The sequence below is a fragment of the Myotis brandtii genome, unplaced genomic scaffold (assembly GCF_000412655.1).
Source record: "Myotis brandtii unplaced genomic scaffold, ASM41265v1 scaffold324, whole genome shotgun sequence".
In the NCBI taxonomy this organism is placed as follows: Eukaryota; Metazoa; Chordata; class Mammalia; order Chiroptera; family Vespertilionidae; genus Myotis; species Myotis brandtii.
Genome location: NW_005362439.1, coordinates 4,104,294 through 4,125,371, shown reverse-complemented (window position 1 = coordinate 4,125,371; position 21,078 = coordinate 4,104,294). Strand labels below are relative to the sequence as shown.

General features: G+C 45.4%; 1 protein-coding gene across 1 annotated transcript in view; it reads right to left on the bottom strand.

Moving 5' to 3' along the window:
• The window catches only part of PTPRJ (protein tyrosine phosphatase, receptor type, J), a 114,383-nt gene that overhangs the window by 21,799 nt on the left and 71,506 nt on the right, over nucleotides 1-21,078 (bottom strand). Inside the window, exons 3-12 of the mRNA XM_014543292.1 lie at nucleotides 18,707-18,731; nucleotides 17,019-17,186; nucleotides 13,950-14,183; nucleotides 11,638-11,877; nucleotides 9,956-10,162; nucleotides 8,181-8,447; nucleotides 6,805-7,059; nucleotides 3,865-4,122; nucleotides 2,877-3,155; nucleotides 440-730 (exon numbers count right to left, since the gene is read on the bottom strand). Coding sequence (XP_014398778.1) covers nucleotides 440-730; nucleotides 2,877-3,155; nucleotides 3,865-4,122; nucleotides 6,805-7,059; nucleotides 8,181-8,447; nucleotides 9,956-10,162; nucleotides 11,638-11,877; nucleotides 13,950-14,183; nucleotides 17,019-17,186; nucleotides 18,707-18,731 — 2,224 coding nt within the window. The remainder of the gene's footprint in view (nucleotides 1-439; nucleotides 731-2,876; nucleotides 3,156-3,864; nucleotides 4,123-6,804; nucleotides 7,060-8,180; nucleotides 8,448-9,955; nucleotides 10,163-11,637; nucleotides 11,878-13,949; nucleotides 14,184-17,018; nucleotides 17,187-18,706; nucleotides 18,732-21,078) is intronic.

Below are 21,078 nucleotides of genomic sequence, written 5' to 3'. Positions count from 1 at the left end.
CAAATGAAATAAGATTGGCCAAGTGCTAACAAGTATTCAACTGGGTGACAATGGGCACATGGGTTTCTGTATACTTCCTTGTACTTTTTTGTATATTTGAATATTTCTATAAAAATACTTTTTTAATGTAGTAAGAGAACTCACTAGTTAGAAAATGTGGCAATGAATTATTCTGCAAAGCAAAGGAAACTTTTGGGATATAAAACATGAGTCCCTCTTACTCTGTTTGTTTATAGAGTTGGGTTAACAGTCCGTGCCCACAAAAACAAATATTTTAGCAAAAATTTAAACACATACACACACACACACACACACACACACACACACACAGACACACACACACACAGCAGATTTCCAGGCCACACTCACAGACCCAGTAGGTCAGCCTCTCCCAGGGTAACTGCAGTGCTACCAGGCACCCTGCTGCCACGAAGCCCACCTGTGATGCCCGTGCGGCAGGTGTTCTGGGCGGGAGGTGCCATCTTGTTACAGGACAAGGCAGTGATGTTGATGTCATACGAGGTAGAAAAATTCAAATATGTGACTTCCGTCCTGTACTCGGTGCCGTCCTCCGAGGAGCAGCCCTCCAGGAGTGTCGTATTTTTCCAGTCTCCGCTGCTGACCTCCAGCTGAAAGCCTTCGTTGGTGCCGGGAGGGCAGGCCCACTTGAGCACCAAGGTTGGTGTTTTGGGGACCACTTCCCAGTGGAAGGAGGCTACTGGGGCCGGGTCTGCAAAGCAAGCACAGCACAGCATGAGACACCGGGGCTCTGGCCTCTGCAAACACTGACACCTGGAGAGCAGTAGGATCCCGGTCCGCCCATGACGAGGAGGCTGGCGTGCTGTGTGGTGGAAGGGGCAAGGCTGACCTTGAATGGGGTATTACTAAACTAGGTGATGTTGGGTTCGGCATCCAACTGCTCTGAGCCTCGGCTGCAGGGCTCTGAGGATTACATGCAATAAAGGCTGTCGGACACCAAATGGGAAGAGCCCGGGCTACCCATCTCATCACAGTATGGTGGTAGCAACTTCTTCACCTGCATCATCTCATTTTGGGGATTACTGTCCCATTTTGCCAATGAATCAGCTAAGGCTTAGAGAGGTTAAGTGATTTGTAGAGGATGACATGGCTAGTAAGTGGAGAAGCCAAAACTGGACCGCAGGCTAAGTCCAAGTCCAGGGCATTGTCTATACACACAACATGCTGAATGATCAATGGTAAATGGTATCCGTTTCTTCATCTTTAAGATGAGGTGTTACCTATCTGAGGGCCAGTAGAATTTTACTGAAAGCCAACATCAAACTGATGTAAATGAAAAACTCCATATTAAAGCACTGGGGATATTATCATCATTACTTTAATGCCACCGTATTTTTCAATTCTGTACAAGACACTTAGTGAAATGCACACATTCTCCACCTGAGGCCTGGCAAGGTCACCTGCCCAATGCATATCTGCAGCTCCTGTCCCATCCACCCGCAGTCACAAATGCTCATGTATACTTGTCTCCTGCTTTGGGGGCTGCAGTAATTATAGCTAAGAGAAGGGTCAGCAATGGAAGCCACCCAAATACCAAAGGTCAGAGTCTAGACCAGGTGGGATGGAGCCCGAGTTAGCAAAGTGGCTCAAAGCTGCAGGGATTTCTTTAGCCACTCCATGTGAAAGGTCAGAGGTCATTGAGGTTCCAGCTCCTACACTACCAGGGAGACTAATCTAATGAGTCTCCTGCCTTCTAAATCAGCCCAGACACACTCGAGTGGCTTGGTCTAAGGCCGTGGTCGGCAAACTGCGGCTCGCGAGCCACATGCAGCTCTTTGGCCCCTGGAGTGTGGCTCTTCCTAAGCCTTAGGAGTACCCTAATTAAGTTAATAACAATGTACCTACCTATATAGTTTAAGTTTAAAAAATTTGGCTCTCAAAAGAAATTTCAATCGTTGTACTGTTGATATTTGGCTCTGTTGACTAATGAGTTTGCCGACCACTGGTCTAAGGGAATGGAAGGTGTGGGTACAAAGAGAGTAGAGAATAAGGTGGTCCATGGGCCACAGTCAGAACTGTGAGCCAAGGTCTTCATAATTGTCTGCAAAGCAGTCCCTGACTACTATCAGGAAACTCCCTCAGCTAAATGCAGGGCTCCCCTTCTCTTCAGAACCCCTTTTGCAGTGAGAGATAAGGACCAAGAAAGGTGAAACGCTGAGCATCCATTTTAACATCTTTTTCATCTTCTTAGTGTAAAAGCCAAACTATAAATTACCATCTAGATGTCATCCATGCCCCAGCCATTACCTCTCAGGACTCACCACTACCCCTCACCCTCTTGCTCCTGTGGACCCTGCCACCCTGGCCTCCTGCTTTCCTTCAACACAGCAGGCACCTGCAGCCTCAGGGCCTTTGCACTGGCTACCCTTCTGCCTATAATGCCCAATGCCCTGATGTCCACATGGCTGGCTTTCTTTACTTCCTTCCAATCTTTTTTAAAAAGGCACCTTTTCACTCAGGCTTTCCCTGGGCACCCCTCGATAAACAGCTACTCTCCTCCTTCCTTGTGTTTTTCCCTCTCCTTGGCAGTCACCATCATCTAATAACTAATGTATCATGTTTATTATGTCTTCCCCACCAGAATGCAAGTTCCAGGAAGGCTGGGACTCATCTGAGTCATTGTCAAGTGCCTGGCATATAGTAAGTGCTCAATAAATATTTATTGCATGAATAAGTGATGAGGGCAACAAGAGAGCGCTAATAAGCTAACAGGAGGCCTCCGAGAGCTCACTGTCTATTATAACACACCACACGAAACCTGATAAAGTGTGGGGAGGACCCACCTGCAAGGCGGCACCCCACAGGAAGAGGTCCAACAGGCACCTGGGGCTACTCACCTGTACAGAAGGACTGCCGGCCAGGCGCCAGTGACTCAGTGACGTTCCCCACTAGGGCGAAGATCTTCACTGTGTACCCGGAGCCAGGTGTTAACTCGGTGACTGTAGCATTGGTGATGCCAATGCCTGTGACTACTTCAGTCGCGTTGCTGGAATTCCCATTTTTCTCAATAAGAAGGTGGTAGAGGTACGTGTGAGAGGCCTCATCAGCGTTCTGCCACCTGAAGGTTGCTGATGTGGTGTCGGTACTTATTTTAATGTCGGACACACTGCTCGGCCCTTGATTTTGGGGGGGGGGGGGGGGGGAAAGCATGTATTAGCTTGAATTCCAGGACTCTTTTATATCGTGCATCTAAAAATAGCCTAGCTCCTTTCAGGAAAGAATGAATAAACCTAATATTTGCTAATTCAAAAGATGGAAGACTTCTCAAAAAAACATCCAGAAAATAATTATACAGATTATATCTCAAAAGAATAAACTCTTTCATGCTTCTGTTGACACTTCGTACGTGTCCAAAATTTTCAAGATATAATTTCCTATCTGTTTTTGAAATCTGATTAGTGAAAGAAAAATATATGCTAAAAAGATATTATAAACTACCATCTCTACCATACACTTATTTAGATTGAATATGAGCAAAGTGCCTCCCTCACTGCTGCATGCAGAGCTCCTCATCTGAGCAGTATCTTCCAACACCAAGGACAGGCAGACCCTCCCCTCATCTGAACTCCCAAGGAATGAACGGGACAGGTATGTTTCCCGTGCTTATGGGATCACTTTCTGCTTCTAAAGACAATTCCAAGTTCACAAGGCTCAGCACCAGTGCCCCATGAGAAGAACAGAACCTCTGCTGATATTTTCAGCTTCAAGAGCTTCACATTAGACCTGAAGCCCAGAAACAATGGCCCCTGGGCAATGCCTACTTCCCACCCTCCAAGTGAAAGTCAGGGAGACACTCCCTTTAAGAGGGTGTCGTAAGACACTTACGTGTGTACTGCACAGTGAAGGTGGAGCTCCCCGGGACACCGTTCACTTCTGGGAAAATGGTGATGGTATATAAGGTGCCCGGGATCAGGTCCCTGAGAGTGATGGATTTGTCGGAGCTATTCATCTGGCTAGAGCCATGCTTAGACTCCAGCTGTAGGTGGTAGATGTAGTCAGAGGCATTGTCTATACTCTGCCACTCTAATGTCATTTCAGTTGTGGTGACATTGACCACGCGGATGTCAAACACAGCAGCGGAGTCTGGTTGGAAGAAGGCGGGGAGGGGGGGTCTGTTAATGACCATCATAACCTCCAGCTTCACTTCAAAGTGTCTGTCAAGGGAACTTGTTCTCTCATCATCGGTCTCAAATGAGTTCACAAAGCACAAACTCCAAAACATGGGTGAGAAACACACTCAGTTCTTTCAAGAATGTTGGCTCTCCCATAACACAGAGGCACTTACCAGTTCACCCCATCAGTTCTCTGGTCCTTTGCCTTGGTCATAAAAGTGCCCCCTTGGGGGTCTTCTAGTAAAAATCACGTTCAGTTTCCTGACCTGAATGCTGGCGACCAGATGGGTTGGGCTTGTGAAAATTCACCACACCATGCATTTAGGATGTGTGTGCTTTTCGGATGTATGTTATTCTCAACAAAGTGTTTTTAGTCATTCCCTCATTTATGTTATTCTCAACAAATTGTTTTTAATCATTCCCTCAAAAGAAGACATCTTCCTGAAACATAGTCAGCATACCAAAGAGAAAAACTGAAATGGGGAGTTGATACTTACTAAGGGGGAACATTTGAGACCAGGGTGGGAAAGAGGGGAAAAAAATGCACGCGCCTTCCACTCTCAGAGCTGGGGGTGAGAGGTGAAAGCGCCCACCTGAGCACGCGGGCACTGTACTCTGATCACCACTGTACTCTGATCACCTACCTGACACAATAAACCAGTTACAATATGAATGCAAAGATCAAGGCTTAGAAATAACTAAGCACAGCTCAGGGGCATTAAGTACATTCACAGCGTTGTGTAACCATCACCATAAATTATCTATACCCCAAACAGCTCCTCATCCTCAACATAAACCCCATTAAACAACAACTCCCCAATCCTCTCACCCCAGCCCCTGGAAACCTCTACTTTTTGTCTCTATGAAATTGCCTATTCCGGGTACCTCGTGTAAGTGGAATCCTACAATATTTGTCCTTGTAAGTCCGGCTTATTTCACTTAGCATAATGTTAATGTTTTCAAGGCCCGTCCATATTGTAGCATGGATCAGAATTTCATTGTGTTTTATGGATGAAGAATATTCTATTGTATGGATATGCTACGTTTTGTCTATCCATTCATCTGTTGGTAGACACTTGGTTGCCTCCACCTTTTGGCTATTATGAATCATGCTACTATGAACACTGGTGTACAAGTATCTATTTGAGTCACTGCTTTTTATCTGAAAAGAAGTGGAATTGCTGGGTCATATGGTATTTCTTTTCCTTTTTCAAAATTGTCTTTAATGCTGTTACACTGATTTTCCCTAATAATAATAAAAGTTGTTCAATAATAGAATGGTAATCCCCTACAAGTCTACTGCCTTCTTGCTACTCTCATTGATTTTCATTCACTGAGACCTATTATAGGCGCCTCAATTACTTCACAGCTGCACCATATCTAAGTATCAGTCCACACTGTGCTTAAAACCTGTCTTCAAAGGCAGAGGCCAGTTCACTGCCCTGTCACTCTGGGCCAGTTACTTACACTTGCAGAGTCCCTATTTCAGTGGTTCTCAACCTTCCTAATGCCGCGACCCTTTAATACAGCTCCTCATGTTGTGGTGACCCCCAATTTCATTGTTACAAATTGAACATAATTAAAGCATAGTGATTAATCACAAAAACAGTATGTAATTATATATGTGTTTTCCGATGGTCTTAGGCGACCCCTGTGAAAGGGTCATTCGACCCCCAAAGGGGTTGCGACCCACAGGTTGAGAACTGCTGCCCTATTTCCTACTCTGGAAAATAGAGATGATAATGGCACTCACCTCATGAAGTAAACCTTTTCCATAAGGCCACAGAACAAATATTTTAGGCTTTGTGGGCCATATCCATAGTCTCTGTTGCAATTACTCATTTATAGCACAAAAGAAGCCATAGAGAGTACATAAACAAATAAGCATGGCTGTGTTTCAGTAAAACTTTATTTACAAAAACAGTTGGCCAGATTTGACCCATGGGCCATTACTATCTGTTGACCCCTGATGTAAACAATGGAATGCCAGGAAGATATTAAAATTATCCTGTAGAAATATTTATATTACAGGAAAGAATGCTTATAGTAAACTGGTATGTGGAGAAAAGCAGATTACAAAACCACATGTACAGGATGACTTCAATATTTGTCACATAATAAATATATATATATATATAGAGAGAGAGAGAGAGATGTGTGTGCGTGTGTGTGTGTGTGTGTGTGTACATGTATGCCTGTATACGTCTTTTTTCTTAATGTGTGGGCAGGGTTTTTGTTTTTTTAATTGATTTTGAGAGAGAAAAAAATCAATTTATTGTTCCACTTATTTATGCATTAATTGGTTGCTTCTTCTCTGTGCCCCTAGCAGAGATGGAACCTGCAACCTTGGCATATCAGGATGACAGTCTAACCAATTGAGCTACCGGGCCAGGGTCTCCCTGTATATATCTTTAAATTACATACATCAAAAGTTACCAGTGATTATCTCTGATTGATGGTTTACACGTGATTTTTTTTTCTTGTCTGTATTTTATAGAATGACTATGCGTTACTGTCATTGTAAATGTTTTTTAAAGACTTTTCTTAGATAATAAAAGAAAAACAATATTTGGAAAACCTGACATTTATAAATTATACTGATTTCCTTTAAGAACAATCACTGCTTCACAGACAACACAGCCTATTTGCTTACCAGTTGTATTGCAAACTGTCCGGGAATCCCCTTCAGTCCCATTTGGCCCTTGTGGAAATATTTCGAAACAATACTCAGTCCCAGGGTATAGGCCACCAATGACGATACTACTTTGGGTGGTTGTATTCTGAGATTTTCCAGTTCCGTTCTGTGTGGTGAGTATTCTAAAGGAGTCCGAGTCATTGCTGCTCCAAGCTAAGCTAACAGTCCTTGTGGTGACACTCGTCACTCGGAAGTCAGAAATTGGACCAGGACCTGAGGGAAGAACATAGGGGGCAAGTAAGGCTCTATCTCCAGAAAACAAGGTGACTGAACCTCACAAAATATTTACAATGAGGCTAAATGACCCTGACCTCTCTTTTTCTCTTCTTTGCACTGTCACCTACAACGCGAGCCCCCTCAGAAACTGGTGTCTGGCCACTGAGAGAACACTTGGCTACAAGAGTGCAGAAACAGCTTAGGTTGTTCAAGGGCATCCGCAGGAAATGAGAGGAGGCGTGTATCCCAGGGGTCAAGGGTTCAGGGTCTGGAGGGGGACCTTGGCCACTGCCGGTGTGCTTCCTGGGAAGGGGCAAACCTTGGATGAAAGCACTGTTGTGGGATGAGCCAGGATCTCTGGGTTCCAGTCCCTGCTCTGCCACTTGTTAGCTCTGTGGCCTTGGGCCAACTGTTCAGCCCAGCTGAGCTGTAGTTTTCTCACCTGTAAAACAGGGATCCTACTACCTACCTCAAAGGCCACTGCTACCCTGATACTGTTATAGTATTACCCTACGACACCACTGGCATGTTGTTAGGTTTATTCTAAAGTATTGGAGCCTCTTTGGACAAAAAGCTTTTAATGTGCTGCCTATCATCTGATCTTTAAGGGACAGTTAAGCGAACAAGGGATGAGACACAGCTGAGCCCTGCTTCATTATACATCAGCACCTTAGGGACAAGGAGACATGAATATCCAGGTTCTTTTTGTCTCCGTGTAGCAAGTTGCTCCACGTCTCTGCCACACCGGAACGGTCCTTACCCGCACAGGCTGGGGTCGAGACACCCCAGCTGTCTAACCCCACCTCTGTCATCTGCCAAGTGTGACACCGGCCAACAGCACCTCTCTCAGCCTTGGCTGCCTCGTCCATAAAACAGCCTAGTGGCAACCAGGTCACAGGGCTGTGAACAGTAAACGAGACAGAGCGAGGAAAACACATCACACAACATGGGCATGTGGCAGGGTCGGTGGAGGATCACCGGTATTGTATCGCAGATCCTGAACGTAGAAGTCCCGTGGACTCACACGCTCGGCTCTGAAGGGCAGGAGCAGAGCCTCGTACTGGGCCTGGCGCATGGCAGGTGGGCAAGAAAGGCTAGCTAACAATGCGTGCACTCACGGGTGTACACCTGGAGGAAGCCCGGCATGCCCGCAGAGCCGTTCTGCAGGAACGGGCGCACTGTGATGTTGTATAAGGTGCTCGAGCTGAGTTCGGTGATGTCGGCCTGAGTCTCATTTTTGGTGAGATTGAGATTGAAGGAAGCGGACTGAACATCTATCTCATAGGTGTAGAAAGAGCACGAATCACTATTATCGATTTTCCAGGTCAGGATCATGCTTGTGGCAGTGACGTTTGTGGCTTCGATGTCAAAAACCTGATTGGATTCTGCGAAGACACGAGAGGAGTTCACAATAACCAGAATGGCCAAGCCAGAGAGAGAGAGAGAGACACCGTCCTTGGGCATTCATCTAGTCTAAGAAATACCCTCAGCGATGGTTCCTTTCTATCCTACACCGTTTAACCACAACACACACACACACACATGTATGGGGTCCCAGCACAAGTCAGGCATCTTCTTCTATGAAGAAGCAGCCTGGCCAACTGCAATGGCATAGCTGCTCTTTGTTTTCCATGTGATGTGGTGGATTCCCTCATGGGCAGCGACAGTGGACAGTGACCATGCATTCCCTGTGCAGCCCCTTTTCCAAACAGCACTCCATGCCCCCTTGGTGGGAGGAAGCGCCTGTGACCCATGTAGAAGCTTGGGGATAGCATCTCCCTTCTCCAGCACAGAAATCCAGAAAGTGGGTATGTGACAGCTCTCCATCTCGGGACTTTGAATCCTCAGAGTGTCACCAGATCCAGTGCAGTCCAGCCATTCAGAGTTTTCTGGATGCCAATCCATTTTCTGTCCTGAGTCCTCCGGCCCCCACCCTCTGTTCTGTGGGCCTACAACAGCCTTTCAGAACAGATATACTTTTGGATAAGATAACCAGAGTCAGTTTATGCTGCCTGCCACCAAGCCCCTGAGAACTGCAATGCTGTGGTGGTTGCTCCTAAACCCACAGAGCAGGCCATGTGCTATTCCAAGTATTTGTGTCTCAATTATCATCTAGACTGAAACTCCCTGAGGGTAGGAACTGTGCTTTTGTTTAGCCTCACCAGCACCAATCCAAAAAGCCTTCCCGTACTGGTCAATCTACAGGGTGGAGGTACTGATAAAGGAGAGGTAAAAAGCAGCAACATGCACAAGTTTCCACAGAAAGAGCAGCATGCTGCCCAGCTGGTGTGGCTCAGTGGTTGAGTGTCGCTCTATCAACCAGGAGGCTAGATTCCCAGTCAGAGCACATGCCCAGGTTGCGGGCTTGATCCCCAGTGTGGGGCGTGCAGGAGGCAGCCAGTCCATGATTCTCATCATTAATGTTTTTATCTCTCTCTCCCTTTCCCTTCCTCTCTGAAATCAATAAAAATATATTTTTTTAAAGAAAGAGCAGTGTGCTTCCCAAGGTCAGTCCAAAAGAGGAAACTCGTTCTCTTATCTCAAGGAGAAAATACTTAACCAACACTGACTAAGGGAGTATCAGTTTGTAAGAGAAAAATATCACACCAGCTTGTCTCATTGGCTCATGTGCAGAGAAATGAAGGAAAACCCGAGGCAGCTCCCGGGGTCTGCACAGAGTGGCTGCTCCCTGTGCTTTCCTGAGCTCAGAGAAAGAAGCGTCTTGGCCACAGGGCTAAGAAGAACCTCAACGGGTCTGCTCTGTCCGAAACCTCTTCCGGAAAACTCCGTGTAACAACAAAACCGCTTGTGAAGTGAGAGGTAACTCAGAATCACAGAGGACAAAACTTAGTGCTCAAAACTAGCTGAAGCCATTTTATGAAATCCAACATACGTGTCCTGAAGACTATGAGCTGGGGCTCTCCTTCCGTGCTGTTTGGTGCTTGAGGATAAACAGTGGCCTTGTACAGCATGTCAGACTTTAACCCAAGAAGCAGGACTTCCGTGTCAGTCGGAGGAAAGCCAGAGGCTGGGTCTTTGTTCACAAGGGCAGTGAGGCTCTTGGGTGTCGGGTCTGAGCTCTCTGTGCCGGTGGCATTTGCTTCAAACACAAAAGGCAAAGACGTTAAAATTCGACAGAAGCACATGCCTGTCTTCTTTCTGCCCCACAGTTGGGACTCCACAGTACCTGCTGCCCTCCTCCCCCAGACAGAGACGCCTGTGCCTGAAAAGGCCCCGATTTGGGGCAGATGTTTCACTCTGTACTTTTATCGCAGGAAGCAGCATAGATATCTGCACCTCTCTTTCAAATTCATCTATTTGCATCCCTCTCCCTACTTTCAGGAAGTCACCTTCTCCCACCCAAGTCCAGATGTGCTTTTCCACGGACAGCCACCAGCCAAACGTAGTTCATCAGAACCCACTCAAGCACCTGTTCCCCTGGCCTAGACCCCTGCTGACCGGGGGTGACCCAGGGGGACTGCTGGTGGCCGTTTCTCCTGGAGTTGTGTGGAGAAATACGCTGACAACAAAACCGATAAAAAGAAAGGAACAGGAAGAAGAGATAAGTGTCACCCTTTCTTTAAGGCCTGGCTGCCCGTGGTGGGGAAACATACATGAGCCAATCAGTTGCTCTTCTAGTCTAAGCTACGGTAAGTCTGGTTTCTGTCTCTTGCAATCAGGAATCCTAACACCCACTCTCTAGTTCTGTGTCCTATGTATAAAATGGGGGTGAAATGTTTGTTCTTCTCAGTTCACAGAGTTGCCCTGAAAATGCTCTGAAATCTGCAAATGACTACTCCACTGTCAATGCAGGAGATGTCTAGGTCTGCCTCAGTATCCCTTTTCTCGGGGGATGTGATAAGCTCCTCCAACTGGCCAGTGTGGCTCAGTTGGTTGAGTGTCGTCCCATGAACCGAAGGGTTGCCGGTTTGATTCCTGGTCAGGGCACATGCCCGGCAGCCGATGGATGTTTTACTGTCAATTGATGTTTCTCTCTCTATCTCTCCCTCTCTCTCTAAAAATCAATTTTAAAAAAAGAAGAAGAAGAAGAAGAAACAGCCCGGCCTCTTGGCTCAGTGGTTGAGCATCACAGTTCAATTCTGGTCAGGGCACATGCCCAGGTTGCAGGCTCAATCCGCAGTGTGGGGCGTGCAGGAGGCAGCCAATTAATTATTCTCATCATTGATGTTTCTATCTCTCTCCTTCTCCCGTCTTCTCTGAAATCAATTAAAAATATGTTTAAAAATTTTTAAAGAAAAAGAAGAAGAATGGCCTACGTGGGGTAACAGGTCTGTTGTTTGTTCAGTGGGAAGTTGGAAAAGCCACGTGACCCAGCTGCTCTCCTGAATGCCAAAAGCTTCAACCCCTTGCCATTCTGAGCCCCCATGTGCTGACCTGCAAAATAAAAATACTTTCCCTCCTTCCTCAAACAGGTGTGGGGTCAAAGTAAAACCTGCAGGAGGAGCCCTCTACAGATTCTAACACTCTATACACATAGAACCATATTTTTTAAAGTATTAAGTTACTGAAAGGCAAAACTTGCAAGTAGACGAGAGGCACACACTTGTAACTCACCTGAGCCATGTTCTCCAGTGCTGTTTGATTCCGAAACATTAAATATAAGGGTGACCTCATATTTAAACCCTGGCTCCAGTTCTGAAATGTTGACTGCTAAGTTGTGAGTCACCTCCTCATGGCTTCCCGTGGCTTCTAGGAGCATCCGGCAGGCGGCAGTGCCATTGCTATTCTTCCAGGCCAGTGCAACTGCGGTCAAACCCTTGCAGTTAACACGAAGGTCAGACACTGGAAGAGGCTCTATTGTAAAAACACAAGATGGGCACTGATGGAACAAGATATGCGTAATCACCTTTCATTAAGAATCACCTTTCATTAAGGACGCTGATGTAAACAGCAGCATTTAACTACATCTGTTTTTAAACATCAGGAACAGAGCATCAAAGAAAGTGGTTGTTTGCTATGTCTAAAGGTCTCAAGTCGAGACAACACAAGTAATATCATTTCGTAATACCAAGACATTTCTATGAAGGAATGCATCGCTGCATTCTGAAACCAAGGGGATTTTTCAGAAAACTTTCAATCTGTGCTAACCCCTCACCGTTCTTTCCATCACCTGATTTGGCTCACAGTGACATAAACCAAACCCTTTCAGCCGAAATGACATGCACTCCCTGCCTTTATGAGAACATGGAGCTACAGAGAGGCGGGTGGCTTGCTCAGGAACGCACACACTTGGGAGCGTCAGGAAAACCAGAGCCCAGGGCTCCGGCCTTAAGCACATACAAGCATAGGTATGTTGTGGACAGAGCAGAAACCCTGCCTGAGGTCTGCAGGAAGCCGAACCTGAGACACCACGCCCCGTCCAGCTGGTCCACTCTGTGGTCCTAGTCTTCACATCAAAAGTTGCTGATGCAAAGATTTCTAAACTGGGCCACTTGTGTGCCTTTTGCTTTTTTTAATGGAACACCAACAAACTAGCCAGCTGAATGACATTGGGTACCTGTTACGCACATCATTGTGCCACAGGGGGTCAGGAATCAGGCCTCCTGGGTTCCCACCACTTGTAACTCTGGGCTCTCACAAGAAACCTAACTTCTCAGCTTTACAGTTTCGTCCACTGTAGCCCTTGGAGTTACCGGGAGGACAAAAATCATGGAATAAGGACAGCTAAGCACATAGTAGGTGCTGAGGAACGCAGCCGTGTCCTCAGGCTGTAAGGCGGAGTAAGGGTCCTCAGCTCCCGGCCGGCTGCTTCCTGCTAACTCACCGTCTTCTCTTCCCCACCCTCGCCAATTCTCTGTCCCTTTGTCCCCACCACCATTTCTAAAATCTGTCTTCTTTTTCCTCCTTCACTCTCTTCTAGCACCTTCTTTTCCTCTCTTTCACAATAATATAGAAATCTTTATTTTAGGGGGGGAAGGGGGTTTTCCTCTAAAACTGTGCTCTGAGGAGCTCCAGAGGTTTATTGAAGGAGCCTGAGACACTCCATCCCTTAGCTCCTCTCTCCCTGGTTCTTTTTACTTACTGGGCTTCTGAGAAAGATTTTGCTTAAAGAAATTGTTTCCTAGCTGAAAAAAAAAAAAACAAAACAAGTTGAAAACCACTGGTTTAGTGTTTGTCTGCTCCATGTGCAGAAGGTGTTGGCCCAGGTGGTCACTTCAAGCCCTGGACTCCAAGAGGTCAGACTCCTGGCTTCACCAGCCAATGAGATCACACCCCCACCCCGGAAAACCAACAATGGGCCTCTTTTTTAAATGTTTGCTTCTTCTCAGCTTAAAAAGACCTTCTCACCTCTGTTTTATATTTTTGGTTCTTTTCAGCTTTAAAAAAAAAAAACAGACAGCTAAATTTGCTGCTATAACAGGTGGCTCAGGATATTGACATCTAAGCTAAGTACAAATCTAAGCTCAATCAAATGTCACTGGGCGCTTTCATTTGAAACACACATTCCTCTATAAAATCTACCAAATTTCATTCCCCAAGAAAAATTCCTGAGACTATAAACACAACACCAATTTTCCTGAGGAGCTTAGAAGAAGCCTCGTAATTAGTGACACCATCAAAACACATTTCCAACAGGGTCTCTGCTCCCAAGTCCCAGCAGAAAAGTATTAACCAATAAAAACAAAAGATTTTTACAACCAAGCAGTTGGAATTACTTAAGACATCCCAAACACAAGGGGTCTTAATATTGAATGATCAGGCAACCTGAACTCCTGGGCTTTGAACAATACAGAATCCTTTCTCCTCTCCCACAATCAATGACAATCAATCTCTTTTCAACAGGCAACTTGAATGGACAAGGCTCTAGCCCACGGGGCAAGAAGGAATGATGGTTCATGATCATTGCTGGGAGCTAGTCATCTTACTTGTTGTGACATTTATGAAGCTGGCATTTCCCCTACTTCCGTTTATTTCCGGAGTGATGGAGAAGGTATATAAAGTCGCTGGACTTAGGTTAGGGATATTAATGCTTCTTTGATTTGCACCAGAAGTCCTCGTCCTGCTTCCCGTCTCATCCTTTACTTCATACTCATAATTAGAAGCAGCTGAGTCGTCGTTTTTCCATGTTAGATTCACGCTGGAGGGACTGATGGAAATAGCTTCAATGTCAAACACAGGACTGGGTTCTATTTCGATATTGTTTCCAAAGAAAAAGGAAAGAAAAAAATTATATTTGCAAAAGAAATATGAGAGCCAGGCCTGATCTGTAGACTACTTCCCAGAAGTGAATTTTGCAATCATATACATACATGGATGCATGCATGTTTGTGAAACAAAAGGCTTTAAAACATAGACAAAGTGACAGAGGTTGGCCCTCTTGGCTGGGACTTGAATGAGGGCTAAATCTGTATAGAAGCTGGTACAAACAGAGACCTAAGATGCAAAGTAAGTCTATCTCCCCGTTCACAGAAAACAGCCACATGTAGTGAGGCATCATTTGGTACAGAAGTATCCGGTAACTTTTTGCCAATCCCTGAAATCAGAGGATGCTCCATATCCTTCTGGTATGAAGATGACAAGGGACAGAATCACATGAGAAGAAAGAACTGGTCTTAGAATCCAGACCTGGACAGATGGACCTGCTCTCCCGCACCTGAGCTGTGTGACCTGGAATTAATCCTTTCCAATCTCTCGGCCTCGGGTTCCTCTGTTGACAGCTCTAACACACTACATTAAACACAAAGGGCGGATTATTAAGGCACCTTGACATGGTAAACGTGGTCACTGGATATGGACATATAAAAAATCTAGCCCTGACTGGTTTGGCTCAGTGGATAGAGCATTGGCCTGGGGACTGAAGAGTCCCAGGTTCGATTCCAGTCAAGGGCATGTACCTTGGTTGTGGGCACATCGCCAGTGGGGGGCAGAAGGCAGCTGATCGATGTTTCTCTCTCATTGATGTTTCTAATTCTCTATCCCTCTCCCTTTCTCTCTGTAAAAAATCAATAAAATATGTTTTAAAAAAAAAAATCTGGGTTCTGCCCAGCCGGCCTGGTTCAGTGGTTGAGTGTTGACCTATGAACCAGGAGGTCAAGGTTCGATTCCAAGTCAAGGGCACATGCCTGGGGTTGAGCGCTCCATCCCCAGTGGGGGGCAGAAGGCAGCTGATCGATGTTTCTCTCTCATTGATGTTTCTAATTCTCTATCCCTCTCCCTTTCTCTCTGTAAAAAATCAATAAAATATGTTTTTTTAAAAAAAATCTGGGTTCTGCCCAGCCGGCCTGGCTCAGTGGTTGAGTGTCAACCTATGAACCAAGAGGTCAAGGTTCGATTCCAAGTCAAGGGCACATGCCTGGGGTTGAGCGCTCCACCTATGAACCAAGAGGTCAAGGTTCGATTCCCAGTCAAGGGCACATGCCCGGGGTTGAGCGTTCCATCCCCAGTAAGGGGCGTGCAGGAGGCAGCTGATCAATGATTCTCTCGCTTCATTGATGTTTCTATCTCTCTCTTCCTCCCCCTTCCTCTCTGAAAGTAATTTAAATCCTCAAGTGAGGATTTTTTAAAAACAATGAAAGTTTTTACAGTCATTAACTATAACTTCAAAGTGGATGCATCCGAATTATATTCAAGACTGAGGAATAGCAACTTGCAACAGAGGAGGAAGCACAGCCATGGGGCCCTTTTCTCAAGGACCTAGGTACTGACCCCAGAAGAGAAAAGATGGTACAGGTAACACCACCTCGACATGCACATGACCTTCAAATGTCAGCATGGAGAGTGTGCCTCACCTGGCCCCACGGAGATGCAACCATTATGCAATCCATGAAAAGGGGCAGGAGAGGAATCAAGAGAAACGAAAAGGCACAGGCAGGGAAGCATCTAAGGCCCACAAGTCAGTACACTTCATGCCTCAAAGCCCCTCCAGACTTGAGCTTCCTCTTGCCTGAGGGGCAGGCTCACGGTAGCATTTTTGGCAGCTTATCACTGTGGAGTCCATTACAGTCAATGCTGAGGGTGGTGAGGGGGGTGGTAAAATGAGAACCATGGTCACAGTGGTCGAGGCAGCAAAAGCAGCAGCCGTATTTGGGACCACGTTCCTGGCACCATGCCAGGTGCTGTCCATACATACAGTTGTTCATTTATGCTTCGCCACGTCATGAGGAAGGCTACGGATCCGTTTTAAAGATGGAGAAATGTGTTGAGAACTAAATTTTGTTGATTCGTGCAGGGATTCTGGGAAGTTCTTAGGAAATCAAGTTCTTGCGTTTCAATAGTTTAGAAAATAAAGCACTTTTTAAAATATGTTTTTTAAAATGTGTGTGTGCGCCCAGCCGGCGTGGCTCAGTGGTTGAGCATCGAGCCATGAACCAGGAGGTCACAGTTCAATTCCCGGTTGGGACACATGCCTGGGTTGTGGACTCGGTTCCAGTTTGGGACGTGCAGGAGGCAGCCAATCAGTGATTCTCTCTCATCATTGTAGTTTCTATCTCTCTCTCCTTCTCTCTTCCTCTCTGAAATCAATAAAAAATATTTTTTAATAAATAAATAAATTGTGTGTGTATAGTTTGTTGGTGTGGTGTGTGTGTGGTTTTTTTTTTTTAAATAAAGATGAGGTCTAAGAGGAATTGCCCAGAGTCACAGAGTTCGAAACTGACAGAGCCAGGAAGCCAACCTGGGTCTCTGAGTCTACATCTGTGCTGGGCCGTGGTAGTACTGCTTGCAGACCAGGCAGACAGAGGGTTAGAGCCGCTCTCAGAGGAGTCAGGATACCCTCCAGCCAGGCAATAGGGCCAAGAATGGGGAGAAGAGAGATACAACACGGTTGCATTTTACTGCTGAAGCTCAAATAAAGAGATCTCACATACACTGCAGGTATGAAGACATTTACAGTCTCTAAACCCCGCAATCCACCCCAAGGGAAGAGTCTTACTCACTTGTCCACACTTGGCAGCAGAAACTAGAGCCATTTGAGTATCTGATATAATAGCTCGTACCAGGAGCCAGCCCCGCAACTGAAATAACGTTGTCTCCGTTCTCTTGGAAACGCTGCGGATTCTGGTTGCTCGAATCGGTCACGGTTATTAGTGAAAGGTTTTCTGGTTTTTTACTGACAAGAATCTCAGTGGTGGTAGATTTAACTGTAACCAGCTCACAGGGGACACCTAGTACACAGGAGAGAAAAGCAAAATGCAAACTAATAAAATGGCACATCTACCATATACTCGCTATACAACAGGGTGTTTTTTTATTATATATTTTTAAATGTATCATCGTTCCCTCATCTTTCCTTCTGCTCCAAAATATCACCTCTGTGCATAGAGGTTTTCTTCTTTCACGCCTGTGATTCAAGTCTGCTAGAGGTACAAGCTTATTGACCAAGCTGATTAACAAGGCAGAAAAAGCAACTGCAGGATTCTTCCCATTGTTTGCACAGCCTTTGTATAATTACTATTATTAACTGAGATTTCTTTATTAGAAGGTTTCAGCATGATCTGTCCCCTTTACATGGTACTCTGGGAACAGTCTAATTATTTTATCTCTGTGGTTCACAGATTTCAGGATTTTACCAATAAAATAAAAAAAAAGTGCCCCTGCTTTTTGGGGGCCATTCGTGGAGGGGTTTTGCCTTTAAATAATTTTTTATTTTTTAATTACAGTTGACATACAATATTATGTTAGTTTCAGGCATACAACCCAGACATCTAACTTACTAAGTGATCACCTAAAAAATCCCCTAATTTTGAGGGCAGACAAAATCTACCAAGTTTTTCCCAAAAGATACCTACATTTTAAAAAACTACCAAGTACTATTATCTTTCTTTCTCATTGAAATGTTTTACAACCACAAAAATTATTAAGTACATAATCCCAAAATAGGCAGTACTTTCAACTGAATATAGTTAGCTTCATTAAAAACTCATTCTCGCCCTAACTGGTTTGGCTCAGTGGATAGAGCATCAGCCTGCGGACTGAAAGGTCCCAGGTTCGATTCCAGTCAAGGGCACATGCCAGGGTTGTAGGCTTGATCCCCAGTAGGGGGCCTCCAGGAAGCAGCTGATCAATGATCCTCTCTCATCATTGATGTTTCTATCTCTCTCTCTCTCCCTCTCCCTTCCTCTCTGAAATCAATAAAAATATATTTTTTTAAAAACTTATTCTCATATCCTTATTTTTCTCATTTTAGTATAGACTAGGGAGGACTTCAATGGACCAGCACTAGAGTTAGTGGGTGGGACCAAGCCCTCCACATGGAAGCAAAATACACAAAAGGCTGTCTGGTTTTCTAAAGGTTATACAAACCCTGTACACCACTTAAAAATCATGGGGCAATGTAACAACTCAAGAAAATACTTATGGGATCACAGCACATAAAATAAATCATACTGCATCGTGGTATCATGGTTTCAACTAAGTTGTGTGGGGTTTTTTAATCACCCATGGATGTAGGTTGGAAAAAAAAATCACAGAAAGTATAAATTTTTTACTTGTCCATGTTGCACAATGGATTGAATTGTTTCCTTCACTAGCCGTTTCAATCCCCACAACATGTTTAAAGAACAACTGAAAACTGAATTTTCACAAATTAACATTTTCTGTGACTTTCACATTGCTATTAATGTTGCTGTGTCCATCAGGGGGCAGTAACAAACAACACAAGAGTGGAGAGGGAAGTGGTACTTACTACTACAGGCATCTGTGCACAAAATCTGTAACAGAAAAAGAAAACGGAAGTCAGCAGATTCACTCAGCCTCGGAAAATGCAAATGAGAAATAAAGCAGCTGAGAATTTAATAATGGGGTGGGGTGCTAACAAGTCCGTTCGCCTAGGTTAGGGTGTGGGGACACTGAATTCAGGAACTCAGTGTACCGGTGGGTCAAGGACAAACAATGGCTTCACCTGGTTGAATATACAGAGGCTGACGGGCTGTTGGCTTGCCAGCGTTTGTCCTCACAGATACATCCGACACTCCCTCCTGACACTCCATCATGAACTGAGTTAGAAGGACCCAGGAAGAAAGTCCAGATTCTCTGCCAGAAAGAGAGGAAGGCAGCACCATGCCCCCCTTCCCCAGAGCCATTTCCAGGTCTCCACTGCAGGGTGTAAAGCCAAATGTGGGACCGAAGAAATACACTGGGCTTGGGATTTTCATTGGGCAAAAATTCATCTTCTGTTTTCTACCAATAGGTGGCAGTAATCTTTTTTAATCCTATGGCATGCAGCTTTGGGAAGAATGAAGGTTTAAAACAGGGACTTTAAGATTGTTTAGTTGACAGTGTCTCCATCTATCATCTTTAGGTCTCTGGGGGTCCTCAAAGATATTCATCGCGATCCATAAATTACTTCCCCACACTTTAAAAGCCTAAGTTGTGTGTTCTGTGGTTTAATAAACACGCCTTTTGTGGTTAACAGGATTTTTCAAAGCATGGTCATCATGAACAGGAAAATAATCAAAAGGGACCCTGGTGGAAAAAATGTCCCCCGACTTCCCATCACACTAAGAATAAAATTCAAACTCTGAGCCACAGCCTAAGGCCTCTCTGATCTCCTCAGCCCCTCACGCCCTCGCAGCGTTGTCGAACCTGGTTTCCCCTCTAGAGCCTTACAGATTTATTGGCTTCTCCAAAACACTCTGCCCAGACCTTCTCATGACACGGCCTATATGTCACCTCTTCGGTGAGTCCTTCTCCAACCAGCCAATGGAAGTTAGTGCCCCTCACTCTCCATCACATCACTAGTGTGTTTTCTCCTCGGCGTTTACCTCAATTACTCTGTCTCTTCCAACCAAAGTATACGCTGCATGAGAATAGAAGCCGTATCTGTGCCCTGTGCCTAGACTGGTGCATACAGCAGGGACTCAATCAATGCCACTGAAGAAAAGAATGAGCCTCTCATTTTAGACAGGAGGCAAACCCAAAGGTCCAGAGATGGGAAAAGATTAGCCCCAAGATTCCAGGGCAAGGCCAAGGCCTGACAAAAAGCAGTAGGGGAACCTCCACTTCCAAATGCATTCTGAGCATAAAAAGGAAGGAACTTTAGCTTACTAAGTACCTACTGTGTGCCAGGCACTGAGCAGGGCTTCCTCTACATCCAGTGTCTGAGCACACAGTCATGGAATCATGATTAGGAGCATGGGACCTGGAACCAGACCACCCGGAGGAAATCATTCAATGCCACCATTTCCTGGCTATGTGACTTGGGCCAAGTAGCTTGACCTCTCTGTTCCTCGGTGTCTACATCTGTAAGCAGAGATGATAATCACAGCTGCCTTGTTGCAGTGAGGATGAAATTAAGCCACCTACGCAGCTGCTATTGCTATCATCATCACCTTTCAAACTTCACAGCAACTCTACAAGGTATTTTCACCCCCATTTTACCAATGGCAACACCCAGGCTCAGATCCTAGAAACAAAACCAGTGAGCAATCTGAAACTCATAATGTCCAAAATATTTCAATAATTGGTCAACAACTCAGTTACAGAGGTGGCATTGGGGCCCAGAGACAGCAGGTGGCTTACCCAAGGACACACAGCTGGTGAAGAAGCACCAAAACCAGAACCCAGGTCCTCTGTCTTGACCCCAACCACTCTAGCCAACCTTCTCCAATGCCTTCTCTCCTAAGATGCTGACCTGACCTAGATAGAGTACTCATAGTTCACCTCCCTTCTTACCACTCCTCTACAAAGTCACCCAAGGTCATCTGCAGATGACCCAAGGCTTCTGCAGTCCCCCATAGTTGGGTAAAAGGAGCAAACCCTGAGATGAGGGAGAGAGATAAAGCTCTCTGACTTAGCAGGAAGACATACCGACATATGAGAAAAGAGTATGAGACTGTTTCTCAGTTCTGCCAAGGATTTCGGTTATTTACACACTCCTGGTACAGTAGAAACCCATTGGTCAACCAGATGGCTGGGCATTAACTGTACCCCAAAACGCCCAACACTACACAGTAGAGTCTTCTCCCTCCTCCTTTCTGAGGAGCTGACCCTTGGTGTTGAGTCTTCCAACCTGTCCATAGCTGCCCTCTCCCCTAGATAGATATGTTCTTTTTCACA